Source organism: Amphiura filiformis, chromosome 20, assembly GCF_039555335.1.
Source record: "Amphiura filiformis chromosome 20, Afil_fr2py, whole genome shotgun sequence".
NCBI lineage: Eukaryota > Metazoa > Echinodermata > Ophiuroidea > Amphilepidida > Amphiuridae > Amphiura > Amphiura filiformis.
The window spans coordinates 10077370-10095376 of record NC_092647.1 but is presented as its reverse complement, the minus strand read 5'-3'; the positions used below and the strand labels follow the sequence as shown (position 1 = coordinate 10095376).

The 18007-nt window shown below is 38.5% G+C and overlaps 2 protein-coding genes across 2 annotated transcripts; both read left to right on the top strand.

Annotated features, from left to right (window-relative positions):
• Positions 1 to 215: 215 nt before the first annotated feature.
• Positions 216 to 10297, top strand: LOC140142775 (uncharacterized). The gene is made up of 7 exons (XM_072164770.1): positions 216 to 320; positions 4953 to 5137; positions 6178 to 6257; positions 7076 to 7191; positions 8293 to 8408; positions 9209 to 9572; positions 9983 to 10297. Exons 1-7 carry the CDS (start codon positions 263 to 265, stop codon positions 10294 to 10296), a joined length of 1233 nt encoding a protein of 410 aa, XP_072020871.1. The 5' UTR covers positions 216 to 262; the 3' UTR covers position 10297.
• Positions 10293 to 17719, top strand: LOC140142776 (uncharacterized). Its single transcript, XM_072164771.1, has 4 exons — positions 10293 to 10973; positions 12254 to 12476; positions 13007 to 13114; positions 16329 to 17719. Exons 1-4 carry the CDS (start codon positions 10418 to 10420, stop codon positions 16558 to 16560), a joined length of 1119 nt encoding a protein of 372 aa, XP_072020872.1. The 5' UTR covers positions 10293 to 10417; the 3' UTR covers positions 16561 to 17719.
• Positions 17720 to 18007: the final 288 nt, after the last annotated feature.

Sequence of the window (18007 nt, the reverse complement as noted above, 5' to 3'; positions counted from 1 at the left end):
TTGGTCAAACTTGTTGTTTTGACCAAGCTTTTCATGAAAGTGGAATAATAGTCTTTTAGAGACTGAAGAAGAGACTAACAACTTGTTTATCACAAGGCTAATTAATTCACGACCTTATTTTACACGAGGCTTGTTGCACATAAGATAGTCTCAAATGCGAGTAATTGTACGAATCAGATTGTCAGTGCACACAAAATTCCTATTGCTTTTTCATTACACATAATCCCATCATGCATTTTAGGAATGAGATTAATGATAAACTATGGCGGATGATTTATCGTCGTACGATATATTTTGGTCTAAAGATGAACAGGAAAATGGTAAATTTTCGGCTTACTGAAGTGTAATAATATTTGTTGATTAAATGTATTCTATTGAACTAAATGTTATTGACCCAGGGAATAAAGATTTTGAGGCTGTCCCTTCAATTTTCTTGTCAAATGGTGTTTCAAAAAACCGGGCCAAAAATCAACGTTGTGTCAGTGTGGTGTCAGATCATCAGATGATCAATCAATTATCGAGTAATGTGTGTCATGCATGGTGTACATACCATGGAGGTATCACTGTCATGACTCATTCATGGTTTATAGCCTGAAACATCATGGCCCTAGTTAGTAGTTGTTCCTTCCTCACCATAGGTTCATGAATGCCGTACGCGTACGTATGTAGAATTAACTTACAGTAGGCATGTTCACAAAATTTTCAAGTAGGATATTTCACATGGAAATTATTTTGTTTACAAAGGTGATTATTTAACTTAAAAAATGAGGGGTCAACCATGTCTGTAGGTCAAAAACTAGCGAAGTTATGGGCAAATGTCTGTTTTTAAAAGACTGCACTTTTCTGCGACCATCATTGACAATGACTTACTGTACAAAAAAAGCATGTAATGTAGGTATCCTAGGTGAATTCAAATTTGCCATCAAATTGCATCGTTTTATATATCAAATTAAAGCCCTTGAGTAAACTAAGCCAAAACTGAAAACCTTTTTTTCATAGCACTTTCCGTAGCAAAGTTACATCTTGTCAAAGATTGACTTTCATCAAAAAGATTCAGCTAGCAAAATTCCCCAAAACGGCATTTCGGGGTGTTTCTAGATCTTAGTCTCATGGCGATGGCAGCTTTTTTAATGGAACTGCTATCAAAATCCTCTAAAATTCCATGTGCGACTTGATTATCACCATAAAAAATCATATATTTGGGTCAAGTGAAGTATAGAAAACATATTTATGTAGGTTTCCTTCACCCACCTATTCTCTAAAAAATTCAAATTTCTATGTAAATATGCATTGTGTTGGGGCCCCGGTCTCGGCGAATTCGCTGACTAGTAAATGTGTTAACTAAGGTTTGCCTAGGTTACCTATGTAATGCATGAATGCATCATTTTTTACCACGTCCACGATGATCCATTTTAAACAAAGGTGATTTTATTTTATGAAATCTAACTTTCACTGCATGCTGACTCCTGTATCAAGGATAAAGTACAGTACTTTTTAGACTACGTCGTCAAGTTTCTGGTGTCGAAATTTCAAATTTTTGTATTTCCCTATGGGGATTACACAGTTAAGCCATTGACTGTGAGCTACTGTGGTCCAAACTTTTTGGATTGAATGTCGCCCTCTATAATAAGCAATGTGGACATGTCTAACGTCATAGGCTAGCTAGCCCGAGGCGGAGGGCGAGTAGCCCGAGCCGAGGTACTCGCACGGTCGCACCCCTCCGTCGTCGTCGAGCGGTCTAAGGCGCTGAGCCGTCGGCCGGGATAATACGATCTGCGTGGGTTCGAGCCTTGGGCTTGCCTTGGCTTTGGTGAGAATTCATTAACCTATCCATCCCAAAATGTTCCTATAAGGTCGGGAATCCTGCAATTATGTTCAGTTACTGCGAGGACCGAGGTTAGTGTCTCAGAGATATTTTCTCTGAAGTGAAAGTGTGAAGCAGTCTCTGCTTCAAAGCAGTATAGAATATAATATTTTGTAGAATTCCTATAATAAATAGATGCCGTCAGTGTGACGTCATCACCGCGACGTGACTTCACGGTGCCCCGTTTTTACATGTACGTACGTATGGCACTCATGGCCCTAGTGAGGAAGGAACAGGGCCATGATGTTTTGGGCTAGAGGGCGAGGTACTCACACTAGTGACTAGCAGTGCGGCAAATCTCCAAAACAGTACGGGTGCACAGAGTTTTTACGAGACATAGGCCTACTCACTTGTCCCGCAATAACGGGTATTCCTTTACCAACCGGACTTTGCTGTCCTGCAATTATATCGGGTAATCCTGTCATAACAAGACAATATGTTTTTATCATGCTCTTCGGGCTAAACGATTGAATATCGCATGTTGTGAATAGCGCCATCGTGTTCAGCATGAAAAGAACCCCTAAGTCGACCATGGCATGGCGGGGGGTTACGGCAAAATGGGATGTTACTGATATTTTGCTATTTCTTGTTTTCCATTGAAATATCTATCTATAGACAATTTGAACAATGCAATACGTATTTAGCAATGTAATATTTATATAAACAATTTTTTATTTGACTTATTTCAAACAAAATATATTTTATTTGTTCCAAGAAAGAATTTCCAACAACTGTGGAGTCAAATTTTACTATGTACAGTTAATTTCCCGACTCCCAAACTAAATTTATAAAAGTCATTTTTTTAACCACATTCCACTGCATACATTTTCAAAATATCGTGCTCACATTCGTGGAATTATTTATTGATAAGCTGCTCAAAAAAGTAGCATAATTTGCTGAAAACTGAATCAATTCCCATCGGGTTTTCTTTCAGTGGGCGCCATGATGCTTATTAATATTCTGACGTAAAAAGGTCGCGTATTTGCATAATTCGGAAAATTTCATTCATAAATCCAAAGTCGGAAGCTTTTTCCGACCGATAATGGTGGTGACGCTATCTAAAATGAGCCATCTGCGCTATGCGCGAGTGAAAATAACAGCGCCATTTACACACTGCGAATGCATACTTCGATTATGTCCTCTCATGGTAGTTTTCGCGTTGTAACGGACTTCCTTCAATCACCTGACTTTAGGGTGCGGTGGGAAATAATAATTACGAATATTTAATAATGTCTGTTTATTGCAAGACATCCTCTAAAAAGGGCATGTATGCCAAAACGGGGTGTACACCCCGAACGGGGTGTATACGCGCTATGCTCGTTACCGGGCGCTTGCAGGGCCCTGGAACTTGCAGTGATTTGACAAGCAGGCGTGTGCACGAGCGCTCGAGCATAAAACTAGCCAGTCTTGTTCCAAAATTCTCTTATGCAGAATTCAAAAATCTATTTCTTACTCACCAAAGCGCTGGCCATGGTATAAACATTTCACTTTTTTACCAAAAACCTCCATTTTAAAAGGAAAATCCTCAAAATCAGTATTTTGATCATTTCATCAGTATTTGGTAAGCTATTGATGACATTTTGACGTCAAATTAAAGCTATGCAACAGTTTCTAACAATCAATGTGTAATCATTTTCATATGAAGTCATCTTACTGTTGATAAAACTAAAAGACAAAATTTGTGCAAAAATCATGTTTTTTTCCCATTTTGATTAATTTTTGGTTTTTCAAATGTTTTGAAATCTTGACTTAAAACATAATTATGTACGGTAATTAATCTAAGAGACAATATTATTCTGATTACAAATGTGTCTTTTTTTCATGAAAATAGGGAACTTAAAGGTGAGAAATGCATTTTTTTTTACCAAAACCTTCCATTTTAAAATGAAAATTCTGAAAATAGCCATTTTAACAATTTTATCAGTATTTGATGAGTTACTGATACCTTTTTGGTGTCAAATTAATTCTATGTAACTGTTCATGGCAATCAATTTGTAATCTTTTTCATATGAAGTACTTTTAGTGTTGATAATATCAAATTTGGGCAAAAATCACGCTTTTTACCAATTTTTATCAATTTTGGGTTTAATTTGGTATCTAATTGGGGGACATTTCCAGGGTCTCAGCCGCACATTCCTACCCAATCCTATCAGGAAAAGCTAGAAACCACATCCCCATAGGCGTGAGATCGGGGGGGGCTAAATCCCTATATTTTGCCAGGGGATGGTCCATACACTCATCCCCCCATGTTGTCGCCTGTATGTGGGTTTCTGACCAAATTAACCTCATATTCATTTCGTGCGAATTTATTTCGCTTTTGAACCATATTTCACCAATTTTGCTTCAAGGCAAAAACATTTTTCCCATAAACTTATTTTGTCGCCAAAAGGGGCTTGATTCACATTACTTCAAGACATTTTTTCCAACCCCATCCCCTGAAAATGGCTGAAAATCATTTCTAGCATACCTCTATGAGCATAATGAACACATGAAAAAATGAATGCTTAACTCCAAGCGGTTTTGGAGATATGGCATGTCAAAATTTCAGTGGAAACTCATTAATAACGAAGTTGTCAGGGACAGAGAAATTAGTTCTTTATATCCAAATTTCGTTATATCAGGGTTGTAAAAACAATAAATAACAAAAGAATTTTGTATCTTGGTTCTGGGAAAAATACTTCTTTATAACAGGGTTTTTCTTGTATCAGATTTCGTTATAATGAGGTTTTACTGTAGTAGCGTTTTGGGACACTCATATTTTGACTTTGCAAAAAAGAGATTAAGATGAAAAGTACTACCTGGGGGTGACTTTCACCCAGAAAAGCAGAATCTGGCCTCAGAAACAGCGTATTTTATCTACTCAAGAAGTTATGGGTCTCTTAAAACCTTGTTTCGTTTCAAATCGAAATTTCATTTTGTCAAAAAGCGATCCAAGCTATCCAAGATTTCAGGAAATTTTGCTTGGATCTTCCCTGTAGAAAGTATAGGGAAATACATATTTTCAGGAAATGTTAAAGCAGTTTCAGGAAGTAATGTCAGTGCTTGTTTTCATCCCTGCTTAATTAAATCTTGTCTCTTTCCCCTCTAGATATTTTAAATGATAATCTACACAAAAACAACAGCAACAGGAAAATATTAGGAAGAATGGAAGGAAATTCTCAGAATGAAACCAAAAGTAAACTGCACGATGATCGCCATCAAATACCAGAGAAAGATGTGAACCCTCCACAGAGGAAGATGAAGAAACAAAGACATGCTGACAAACAATTAAAGGTAACATTTTGATGATATATTCAGGAGATTATCAGCAGATAGAATTGATCAGATTTATGCAAAATTTGAGCAAAAGTATTAAAAACTGCCCCCAAAAATCACTATTTGCGAGCATAGCGAACAAAAAAATCAATTTTTTCAATTTTTTTTGGGTCAAAAAAGGTCAAAATTTTGGGAAGAATGTCCCTGCTGAAAAAGGTCCGTTTTCCAAAATCTGCACCCCAAAAAATCCTGCATACAGTCCTGTATCTATGTGCTACTAAAGCAAACAAATGGCAAACTCAAAAGCAATATGTGATGTGATCAAGCAAAATCAGTCTGAAGTTGGAAATACTGATTTTGAGATGTAGTCAAACAAAGGAAATTCTCTTATTGTTTTGGAATCCCTCCAACTGCTCATATCTTTGGAACAATTTGTCTGATTTCAATGGGGTTTTCTGCAAAATGTAGCTTTGCAACTGCTTGATACATCAAAGTAGGAAAATGAACTGCAAAAGCCCCTTTTTTGGTTTACAGTAAGTACCCTCAAATTCAATTGTAAAATCCAACTGCCACTGATTCTGTGAATGTCCGAACTGGAATGCATTCATACACCTACAAACCTATATGGAAGACATGATGGGGGTGCAAATTTGAAATTAAGTCACTCATTCGGATATATAGCCCCAAGATATACTATCATAGAGACCATAAATGTACTGTCAAAATAAATATGAATTCTTTGATAATTGGTATCAGAATTTTTTATTTATATCATAAAAATTTAAGAAATAATATATACTATATAGTCATGCAATATCCCAGAGGTTTGCCCATCACTTGTATAATTCCAGATACCATGTGTTGCCAGCTACTCCCAGAGCTTTAGAAAGCTCTGATCTGCACCTCAGGTCTTCTATCAGGTCACATCTTTGCTGTGAAGATTCCAATCCAATTGGTCTCTCACAGAAGATCATTTCTCCCATGCCCTGCACTGCCTGCAGGCATATATAGAATGCCTTAACAGCACACATAAACACAGAAATTTGTTTTTCTTACAGATGAAGGAGAAACCCTCTCTGAAGGACTTGAGACCTGAGGATAAAAAGCGAGTTGCTAACTTGATACGAGAACTGGCAAAGTAGGTGCTTTTAATGATTCCTTTTGTTTGGCAAAGTAAGTGTTAGGGGCCAGCATAAGCAGCTACAATATACATTAAAGAAAGGAGCCTGTGCACTTGTCAGTACGAAACACTGCTAGTCCAAATGTGATAATGTTCTCCATTTCAGACTATAGTGCATCTTTTTTTTCGGACTAGCGCATTTAAAATGATTTTTTACCATGTACCCACCAGAATGTTACTGTTACTTGCGTTTCTCATGGATTCAATCCTGCTGAACCCTTGATTTCAATTTTGATTTGGTACATTGGGGAAGGGATATGAGGCTGTAAATCGGGTCACCCACCTTTAACCAAGCAAAAAAAGAATACTTTTATTCTAAGGGGTGGTGTAATAATTATGTGTACCCCAGGGTGGTGAATTTTAGGGGGGGCAAAGATTTTCTGGCTGGCCAAAAGTGGGGCAAGGATTTTTTGGCAGGTCGAAAGGGGGAGGGGGTGAAGCGATTTTTGGCAGGTCGAAAGGGGGGTGGGGCAAGCAATTTTTGGCACAGATATTTTGGGCACCGTTTCTATATTACGTTCTAAAAAGGTGTAGGAAAACATTAGGAACACGTTAAAATATGCAAAACTTCCTGCTCACTGCGCTCGCATTTTTTTACAAGACAATTTAAGATTTTAAATTCTGGTTCCCAAAAATCTTGCATGTGTAAGGGGGGGGCAAAGATTTTTGGCATGGCCGGGGAAGGATTTTTGGCAGACCATTTTGAGAATTCACCATCCCGGTGGTACACATAATTATTGCACCACCTCTAAAATATGTATTATTACCATTTGCAGGGCTGGAGAAGAGAAGGAGGTTGCCGTTGAACAGCTGCAAGTTGAGAGACTTGAGTTTGAGCATCGCATGAAAAGTCTGCACCATCAGGTGGATGACATCTCACAGGAGAGGGAAAATATCCTTGCAATTTGAATGTAAAACACTTGCACTAGGATCCACAACATGCTCATCTATCAGGGCATAGTTCTTTAACCCCAATACATTTGTACATTCATTGAAAGACCTTTGAAAATTTGGGTATAAAGACTCATACTCTGCAACTTGAGGTCAAATTTTGCACTATGATTATGTTATTGAGGTTATTGAACTATGCCATTGGGATTAGGCCATTGTGGTCCATAGTGTTGGGTCTTAAGATTTGACAAGTGCCTGTCATTTTCACCACACTGCATGTCCAAAATTTTATCGTGAAAACATAAACCAGACCTCTGCCCCTTCTGGGGGTTCAGTCAGTTCAAATAGCCATTGCTATAGCAATGATTTATTAGACTGGTCTTTTTTTGAGTTCGCAGAACTTATTAAAGCATTATTGTTATAATTTAGTATGTCACATGCATTAATTCTGCCTGTCCTAGGAGCAAACTGCCTGTCCAAAATTACCTGTGGCTAGCTAACACCCTGAAAACACTTATACACATGGAGTAAATAACTGGCAAATAATTGCATTTTCACCTGATGTTGACATAGCATAAAATAACTAAATTGCACACTAAGGAAGTAGTGACAGATTGAAAAATCTTTGTTCTAGTTATTAGGTGGCCTAGTGGTACGAGCTCTGCCTTGCAATCGAGCCCCGGCGGTGCCATACCTTACTTGCCTCTCTCTACCCAGGGGTGAAATGGGAAGCTGTTAGGAATATTGTCCATTGAGCACTGCCCAAAGGTATGAGCATGCCTTAGTATGGCAGCTGACATATTCTTACGACAGCGGAATAAATGTAAAGCGCTTGATACAATGCATGTGAAAGGTGCTGTATAAATACCAATATTTATTTATTTTAGACGAAAATAAATCCCAACCCAGTTGTGCATTCGGACAGACCTTTCAAGTAGGGTGGTTCGTTTGGCCATTTTTTGTTCGCAATGCTGTAAAAAAGCAAAGTCTTGCTTCCAAAATAAAACATAGTATCAGCTAGTACAATACTTAGCAGTCTATACAGTGTTTTAATTTAAAGGGCTGACCTAGTTATGTGCTATAAATCCTTGACAGCAAACACTTGTTCAGAAACAATACTTGCAATGCCAGAAGCTACTTGCTGACTATCAGAAGCAGTTAGCAGAGGAACAAGACAAAGTTAACCAGATGAATCGCATCATTAAATCTACACCTAAGGTGAGTAGTGAAAAGGGTAAAGCCAAACAAGATGTAGCTTGTATGGATGTGTGCAACATTAAACCCTTGCTGTCATGAGCAAAATTAACATAAACATTAACATAAATTCATCAGAATCGTTCATAGTTCATTGAAGTAGCAAAGATTACAGGGGAAGGTAAAACCACACAATGCATGGTTCTTCTTTCCCTTGTATTATTATCTTAAAGGGTTAACAGCACATCTGGATTTCTTCATAAAGTGTTACACAAGCTCAGCATTTTATGGCATAACATAATCCATGATAATAAAAATATCCAATTCGCCAAGGTCCTGACTATCTAAAAAAAAACCCATGGTGATATGTAAGGACAAGGTTCCTGCACAAATCCTGCACAAACCTGCCAGTTGACCAGGCCAACGCTTTTGGACCTTTAAGGATTACGTTTAAGCATCATGAATTTAATTTGGTACGCTAGTTTGTATTATGTACAAATCTCTTCCCTTGTTTAGAAAAGATTCTTTTCAGATCCAAGTAAATTAAACTGGTACTCGCTCAGAAATGTTTTTGATTAGCTTTCTAATGTCTGCTTATGGTGTGCATACGTGTGCATTTATAGCTCGTTCATTTACGCCATGCAGAAGGTAGTGGCCAAATGGTTTGTTTAGTGACAAATAAGTGCAAGCCGGCTGGGACTGAGACTAATGAGTACGTACTATTTTTAGTGAGGAATGAGCACAAGCTGATTTGTACCAAGACTGATGAAGTTACTGACTGTACAAAATTTTAATATGATACCTCTCCTTATGAATCTTATCAGAAACATTGTTCCAAGCAACATACCTCCCCACTACCTCAAGGTGTTCTTCATGAAGGAAGTGCAGTAACGACTCTCCATCGGAGTCCACCCAGCTATACCCAGCCATCACACCAACCCGCATCTCGCGTCCATCACTTGGATTCTTACCACGACCACCATCAGCCTTCTTTGAACGGATACCCACCGCCACATGGTAATTCGCAAGCAATGAATGGTAACCACGGTAATCAACATCATCCACAGATGAATGGGTACCAGCCGTTGCTATTTCATAATCAATCTAAAGGAGAGGCACAGATGCCTAGAAATCACAACGGGGTCACAGGTCAGAATCATCAGCTTGACAGTTTGCACCAACATACAGGTAATTTAGTGTTCTCATTTCTGTAAATAATTTGGGCAAAGAATATAGGTCTATATTTTGCACCTACCTGTAATCTCTCTGAAATACACGCCTGTGGTGTGACATTTTTAAAAAGGGGGAGCGTTAAGTGGAAAAAATTTTTCAGCTTAAAAATTGGCGAAATAAGAATTAATCTGTGAGAAATTTTTTGTACATAAACATTATGTAGGCAGAGGTTTCCAGTGGTATAAAAATCTCAACTTTTTAAAAGAAAAGTGGGGGGGGTGATGAGCACTGTGGATCACGAAATGCTCTTTTAATATTCTGCTAACCCGGATAACGTTTAAATGTTTAATCTTAGTGCTTTGATGCAGGTATATTGCACATTCTTAACTGATAAATCTTACCAATTTGTGCTGTTGCTCTTCCAGGGAGTCAGATTACAGATCATGCCAACAGTGATTTTGAATTTGAACCTCCAATGTCCAGTACTCATAGACCCAGCTCTCATCAACACCATGCTAAATCAAGGCAGAGGCATAGAGAACATGTCAGTAGATTATACGCCATGCATAACCAAGATGCTAGAGTGCCTTCTTCTCAACCAGCAAGCTCGTCGCCAGAGTTTCTGTTGAGCGGACATTCCAGGACTAACTCCGGTGAATTTCAGCCTTTGCTTCCGGAACCAGACAACGATAGTGAAACTACGTCTCCTCCACCACCTCCGTCCCCAGGATGCAAATGACTTTTGGCCTTTGCCCTTTGACCCCAAGCCAAGTAGCAATCCGTCTTATCAGTACACTCAACAGGAAGTACCACCTGAGAGTTTTCGAAGTTTGACGCCTCAACATAGACAGAAAGAACTAATGAAGCAGAGAGAACTTCTTGAGGAAGAGCAAGCTTGGTTGAGGCAGAAGTTAACAGAACAAGAGAAATTGCTTGCTTTAAAACAAGCCCAGTTGACTGAAACAGAATTGTTGTATTTGCAAACTGGAGACCCAAATTGCAATGCCCCTAGCGTGAATATGTACCCGTACAGTCCTCACGGTAGGTTGGGAGTAGAACCGCCGCCGGTGCAAAGACAGCCATATGGTTTATACCCGATGGCCGAAGGTGGTGTCGTCTCAACAAATTTTCCTCCAGAAGAATTCGACGAGTTTGGGCAGCCAAAATTACTCACTGAATCTATGCATGGACTTGGACTAGGATACGAGTCTAGTCGTCATTCTCACCATGAGTGGAGCCCGTCATCGGGGAATTCAGATTCGCGACATAAACGGAAACCGCACGATGGCAGAAAGTCTTCACGAAGGAAGGAGTCTTATGGTGAATCTAACCACAGGGTTCCTAGCAGGAATCATGGCCAGTATGATGGGTATGCATCAATGTATTCAGCTAGCAAGTCAAAAAGGAAACATGCAGGTAAGTTGGGTTAAATTTCGTCGTTGGACAGGAACAGCCTCCTGTGTGCTTGTGGCCCTTGAACATGTTTAAAACAACACTGCCAACAGGTTACATAAAAGGTTTTGCTTTAAACATGTTCAGGGGCCAATGACACATAGGATGTGTTTCCTGCCCAGCGACGAAAGGTGTAGGGTTAGGACAAATGGGCTATTCCAGTTGAAATCCATATACCCCTATGGAAGACATGACCTTAATCTCCCACACAGGGAGTGTAGATTTCAAATGGTTGTCACCCATTCAGGTAGCCCATTTGAAATTCACACTCCATGTGTGTGAGATTAAGTTCATGTCTTCCATAGGGGGTGTATGGATTTCGATTGGAATAGCCATTGTTTACAACATTTAGTACCCAGTAAGTGCCCCAGCAATTTTGCACTTTATTTTAGCTCTCTCTATATATATGAGACACAAATCATAAAAGAGCAGTTGAAATTTTACTGACATTAAGACTGTGGCAGTAACACAATGCACAGGCTTAGTTACACCATTGTCCATGCACTTACAATGTATGGCTACACAAGCACATACACACAGGCTAATGGTGGGCATCGCTAAGGTTTTCTATGTCGCGATATTGTGGCAAAATTTCATATCACGATAAATTTTAAGACCAGGAAACTCGAACACTGTGATTTTAGCGCAATTATCGACCAAATTAATAATTGAAATAATATTAAATGGATTCATGGAAGGAATTAGGTACGGTACATCGCAAGTGCTTCATATTTAGAAAGGTAAAATCTGACTACAAACTTGAAATATTATTGACAAATTGGCAACTTTATTCAGCTTTGGCAACTTTATTCAGCTTGGGAGTTTTATTGAGTCTATAGTTTATCATGGGATCATTGATGAAGCAGTGAGAATTATCGTATCGCGATGATTGGTTAATATTTTCTCACGATATTGTCACCTAGTGTGATATAATAATTCACACCCTTAACACAGGCGAGTCTTCTCAGGAAGATGCACTTATTTCCCATGTATATTTCTTTAATTGGGAAAGCAAAATTTCTCTCAAAATGCCTAAATTTCCCATGAAGAAGAATCCTGGATGCCTCACTTTGTCTGGAATTTGAAGAATAAACATGGGAAATGTTTGTAATTTAAATTAATCAAAACACCATTTTTGGTTACTCCTTGCAGAGAATTTCAGGAATTACCGAAATGGTTGATTACTGACATATATTTCCTTGATTTCCCCACCATTTTAAAACGTGACACAACTTTCTCCACAGGGTCCATTTCCTCATCACCTTCAACCACATCTACCTCCACCATGTCATCCAACCCCCGTCATCGAAGCAAGGTGAAGCACACCGCTACGTCCCCTCTGTATAGAGATGCAAGCACTGCTGTATCACCCCGCCCAACACTATCACCGGTGGTATCACCTCACCCAGCACTATCACCCGCCAAAGTGGAAGTCACCAGGGCACCAGCACACACCAGTTTTAACAGGTAATAAGCACAAGATTCAGTGCAGTGATTTGTCCAACACATAATCACATGGGTAATCACATTGACCACCAGTAATACATTGTACAGGGGGGAAAAGTATGAGATCTTAACTTAACATTTGGCGATAGTTTTTGCCTAAGTGCTCCACAAATTGATCAGCAGTCATAAGTAGTTCAATTTGATGATAATAATTAATATTAAACTTTTTTGTGAGATAGCCCAAGTAAAATTGAGGAGCACTGTCCATTGGCCTATTATTACATTGTCTGCTAGCCTATTGTAGCGTTGTCTGCTAGCCTATTATAGCATCGTCTGCTGGCCTATTGCATCGTCTGCTAGCCTATCGTAGGGTTGTCTGCTATTGCATTGTCTGCTAGCATATTTGTAGCGTCATATGCTAGCCTACATGTATGTACATTCTCTGGGATACGGGGTGGAGGTGGGGGAAGTACTTGAATAGTGCGTAATACAAGAGTAAGGAGTGAAAAGCAGATTGGTTAACTATATTTCATTGTTCAATGTCCCTCCAGATCATCGTCATCATCGATGGCTCACAAACATCCATCCAGACTACAAGGCAACCGATCATTGCAAAGTAACAGGCAGAGAACTAGTCCGTCCACAACAACTCATAACAGGTAGGATTTATTTGATTAACACTTGCAATGTATCCAATTCCCATTAAAACTAGAAAATAGCGGTCAAGGTAGCTGAGTTGACGAGGTGAGCCTCTGATGTATGATTGTACAAGTACATTAACAACATTATTGTCAAGCCTCTTAAAAATTAAGCTATAATTGCCGACAAACATAAAGTTGTTATGTCTGATTTCACCCTTGAGGGTGTGGTCTTTGGGTGACGTGTGCATATGCATGATCTAGATCAGGATGACAACCAATCATAGCAGGTTTCTGTTTGAGTGACAGGTGACATCGTACGCAACATAGCAAGTTTATCTCTGCCGGTGTTTATAGCTTGAAATTGGGCTATTCCATTTGATATCCATACACCCCCTATGGCTGACATGAGCTTAATCTTCCACACAGGAGTGTGAATTGCAAATGGGGTTCCCTGAATGGGTGACTCCATTTGATATCTACACGCCCTGTTTGGGAGATTAAGGTTCCATAGGAGGTGTATGGATAACAACTGGAATTGGTTGCCCAGATGTCATAATGATTTACCTGGTCATAGAACCAACTACTAATCATTCTGGTTTACAGCTAATCCTGGCTGCTACAGATAATCTTGCTGTAGGCTGATCAGGGACTGTGCCTGTATAGAGTTGTGCTCCTGAATGTTAAATGGTTTATAAAGTGTCTATGGCCAAAGTGGTCTGTAACTTTCTGTAAAGCTCATTGATCTCATTTATTTGCGCTATAGATATAAATCAGTGATATTTGAAGATTTTACAATATGCATTATTATGAACCGCAGTTTGTAACAAAATTCTAATTATTAGAGTTTGAACATTCATCTAATACATGTGCATTTACTGATTAATAACTGTGATATTACGTTGTCAAATTCCGCACCCTGTATCCCTGAGGCACTTTCAAGATACTTTTTGCACAAATCTTATGTTTTCTTCTTTATTTCCTTTCTTCTGTTTACGTCACTGCTTTCTTTCTAACACCCAGCCAGTAACTGGTTTTACCATTTTGAACTCAAAGGTATTGTAAAATAGACTACTTCTCCCATCATGCAACATTTCAGAGGTATGACCGAGGGCGTACCACTTCTAATTATAGGGGAATTTATTTCATAGTCACTCGATTTGGTGCGCAGAAGAGAGTATTAACAGAACAGTAGCAAATGCATTTATAATTTTGCATGAAATTGGACAATAATTTGCTTAGTTTATTTATGCCATATACATGTATGTACAGGTCTGAAATACACTGGAAGATTTACAAGATTAGATTGATTTTGTCTTGGGTGTTATTAGCCATCAAGAGTTAAAATGCCTAATACTTATTTGTTACTCCAAAAGGGGTGCTCATGATTTGGGGGTTTCCCTGTTGTGTGTACCGTGTGATACCCTAGGAATAGAGCAGGATGACAGGAGAAGTAGATGTATGCAATAAACATTTCTGTTGCTCAGGTCTAAGAAATCAAGAATTCTTTCCGCTCAAACTGTTGTAGGTCACTTGTTTTGGGTGCATATTTGATATATTGTAAACTAACTGTACTCCTGGAGCACTATTAGATTATTCTCTTTATACGGCAGCTATTTATTATGATCTAATGTCAAAATGACATAAATAGTGATGCTTAGAGGTTAGTAAACCATGTGTGTTCCAGGATCACATGCTGGTGGAAAATATTTTCAAATGTGTATTTTGGAAAGGGGAATGCTAAATTTATTTTTCTTAACTATGATTAGCTAGCCTGAGAAAAACTTGATTTATTCTATACGATCCATTCAGATGGATGTAGACTAGTGTAGATCTAGGTGATTGCGATTGAATACCTTTATTTTAGTACTTCAATTATCTTGGGCTGTGGATATGATCTCAATTATTCTAGTCAAATCTGTAAGTGGCACCCATTGACAATTAACCAATTTTATATGTTTGAGTGACTGCTTTACTTTTTTGATCCAACCATGATTAATAGCATCAACATGTTATCATGCGCATGTTTTTTTTTATAATGATAGAATTCAAAACTTTGCATTGAATGGAATGAAGTGTTTCCTACCTACATGTATCATTAATGATAACCAGTGAAAATAGAATGAAAACATCCTGGATTCGAACCGAGGACCTTTGATGGGGAATTCCTTACAAGTAAGGGACCCCAATTAGTGTTATCTCACATGGAAATATAGCAGTTGTCAGAAGGCTGAATTCAAAATTGGGATTTTTGCAATATTTCCCACCCTAAGTGGGAGAAATCTGTCTAGTCCGATTGAGTTCCATTATGATACACCTCCTATGGAAACATGACCTTAATCTCCCACACACAGGGAGTGTCAATTGAAAATGGAGTTACCTGAGTGGGTGACTCCATTTGAAATATACACCCCTTGTGTGGAAGATTAAGGTCATGTCTTCCATAGGGGGTGTATGGATTTCAACTGGAATAACCCAATACTGTATCAGTAAATTGACAACCATGAAATATTGCCTCTGGCAGTTAGCAGAATCATTTTCCTATGGCTATCGTTTATTTTTGGGAAAACTTTCAGACCCATATCAGTAATATTTTACCCATGCACTTCAAGCCACTATTCCATTTCATCTCTCATCAAGTAAACTGAGCTCAAAAAGAAACTTATAATTTTTTACAACTTGTGAATCACAAGGTCATATCTTAAAACACTGTCAATCAAAATGAACCAAAATTACACACAGGATTACCTTAATACTCTACTCAAAACACATGTCAGTAACCAAGCAGTTGTCCAACTGACACAACAGCAAAATGCACTGTCATGGGACAGCTTCCTGGACTTCCTTCAACATTTGGCACCCAGGACAAAAAATCTGTGAGAATGAATGCACACAAGATCCTTGCACAGATGATAAAACGGTACTGCTTTCTGCTTTTCATACACTTTTTTCATGAAACAGGGCTGGGCTGTGAATGTGGTCCAGGAAGCTGTCCCATGTCAGTGCATGAGAGTAGAGTATTGAAGTAAATGTGTGTGTAATTTTGGTTCAATTTGGTGGACAGGATTTCAAGATATGACCTTGTGAAAAATTATAAGTTTCGTTTTGAGCTCAGTTTATATTGTTTAGTGCATGATGTCACTAGATAATTTAAAAAACAAAAAGTTTAAAAAAACAGAAGATTTGGCTTGAAAACATATTTTCATTGAAACAAAATTTGCCTTGTATTTTACAGAGACACACTACAGTTGACAGATCTCATTGACTCCTTAGATGATACAATAGAGCTGCAGAGAACCTCATTCTCACACCACAAACTCATAAACAGAACTCACAATGGATCTTCAAGAGGTCACCCAAGGACAAGATCACCTGATTATGGAATCACCCCGGAGCTGTTCTCCATGGAGGATGGGAGTGATGATCAGGAATCTAGGATGCTAGAAGAAGTGTTCTTTGTGGTTTGATGTATACCAGGTATCTTCAAAGAGATGCCAGTTCGCAAAGTTTTTGTAAAATGTTTATTTATTGTTTTATATTTTTCTTATGATATTTGAGATTTTGTACTTTGAAACTGGGGGGAGGGGAAGGTGTAGGGGTTAAAGGTATGAAAGATTTCTTCCATCCAAAACTGGCATCTCTCTTTCTTATAAGTAGTTTTTAAAGGCTCAAGATGTGAAACAAAGTACTGACAAATTGTGTCATAAGACTTCTAACATTATGAACATAGGAATTTTAATCTGCGGATAAGTCCTGACATGAATATCTGACAGTGTTTTAGCTACCAGAATTTGTGGTTTGCCTGATATTGGAACAAAATTGCTTGACCTAAATTTGACCTTATAACACAGCAGTGTACAGGTGTTTAAGTTTGTTCAGCTTATAATAGACGAAAATAATTCGTTTTTTGTCACTGCCTGCGGCCATGAAGTCTCCACTTACGCTTGCATAAATTCACATAAGCGTGCACCAGTCACACATAACACAACACGCAGTTAGCGTAAGTGCTGTGCCCAACTGCGTGCAGGCCATTCTATATCAATACACAATGATATGAGTCTCATTTTTATTCGACATTATAAGCCAAACAAGCTATAAGTGAGGTCAAAATATGTATCCGTGGCCTTTATTTATTTGATCCACAACTGAGGTCAATTGATTTTCCCAACAGCTATTATAAATGATGGCTAGCTAAAACACTGGCATCAGATGGCGTCTTTATAGATATGCTCATTTTAATAATTTTGCAACATCTTGCTGAGTGCTGGATTATATTGAATATGGTCAAGGCAGGTGGACTGTATCCCAGATGCATCCATCTTTAGCTTGACGGACACAGGTGCTCTGATCGTATGTGTTACATTTCTAGAGATTGTCATGTCAACTGCATTGGGAATTTACTTTGCCTATCTACCTGATGGACGAGCTTGTGATGAAGGAATATGCACTCTACATGAAGAGTTCAGATTCAAAAATGTGATCAACGCAAATTGGGATATTGGTATTCATCACATACTGCATACTGACTTACTCCCGTAATCATTGTGCATGACAAGTTAATGCAGTAAATGCCAATTGAGATATTGGTGTTCCTCACGTTCTGCAGAATAACTGATACTCCCGTATTAATTGGCCTAATGGTGTTAATGGCATTTTGCATGTGGACTCTTCACATGCTCTATGTTCCAACATACACAAAGAGAAAGCCTGGATGATAGTGCTCAATGTGTAGATTGCAGTCACTCTTCATCAAGTGTTGACAAAGGCAACAGTGGTTGCTGAAACGTACACAGTAGGTGCATTTATTTGGATCAGATACTACTACGAACTTCGATTACTAGTGCTCAATGTTGTTGAAATGTATTCAGTGCCTTTGGGAGACATAAACGGCATGCTGCACTGGAATCAATTTGT

Coding starts and splice junctions, on each gene's coding strand:
- LOC140142775 (XM_072164770.1), top strand. CDS start 263: ATGGCGGATGATTTATCGTCGTACGATATATTTTGGTCTAAAGATGAA. Junction 5,138..6,177: donor ATGCTGACAAACAATTAAAG/GTAACATTTTGA, acceptor TTTTTCTTACAG/ATGAAGGAGAAACCCTCTCT. Junction 7,192..8,292: donor CATCTCACAGGAGAGGGAAA/ATATCCTTGCAA, acceptor GACAGCAAACAC/TTGTTCAGAAACAATACTTG.
- LOC140142776 (XM_072164771.1), top strand. CDS start 10,418: ATGAAGCAGAGAGAACTTCTTGAGGAAGAGCAAGCTTGGTTGAGGCAG. Junction 10,974..12,253: donor GTCAAAAAGGAAACATGCAG/GTAAGTTGGGTT, acceptor CTTTCTCCACAG/GGTCCATTTCCTCATCACCT. Junction 13,115..16,328: donor TCCACAACAACTCATAACAG/GTAGGATTTATT, acceptor TGTATTTTACAG/AGACACACTACAGTTGACAG.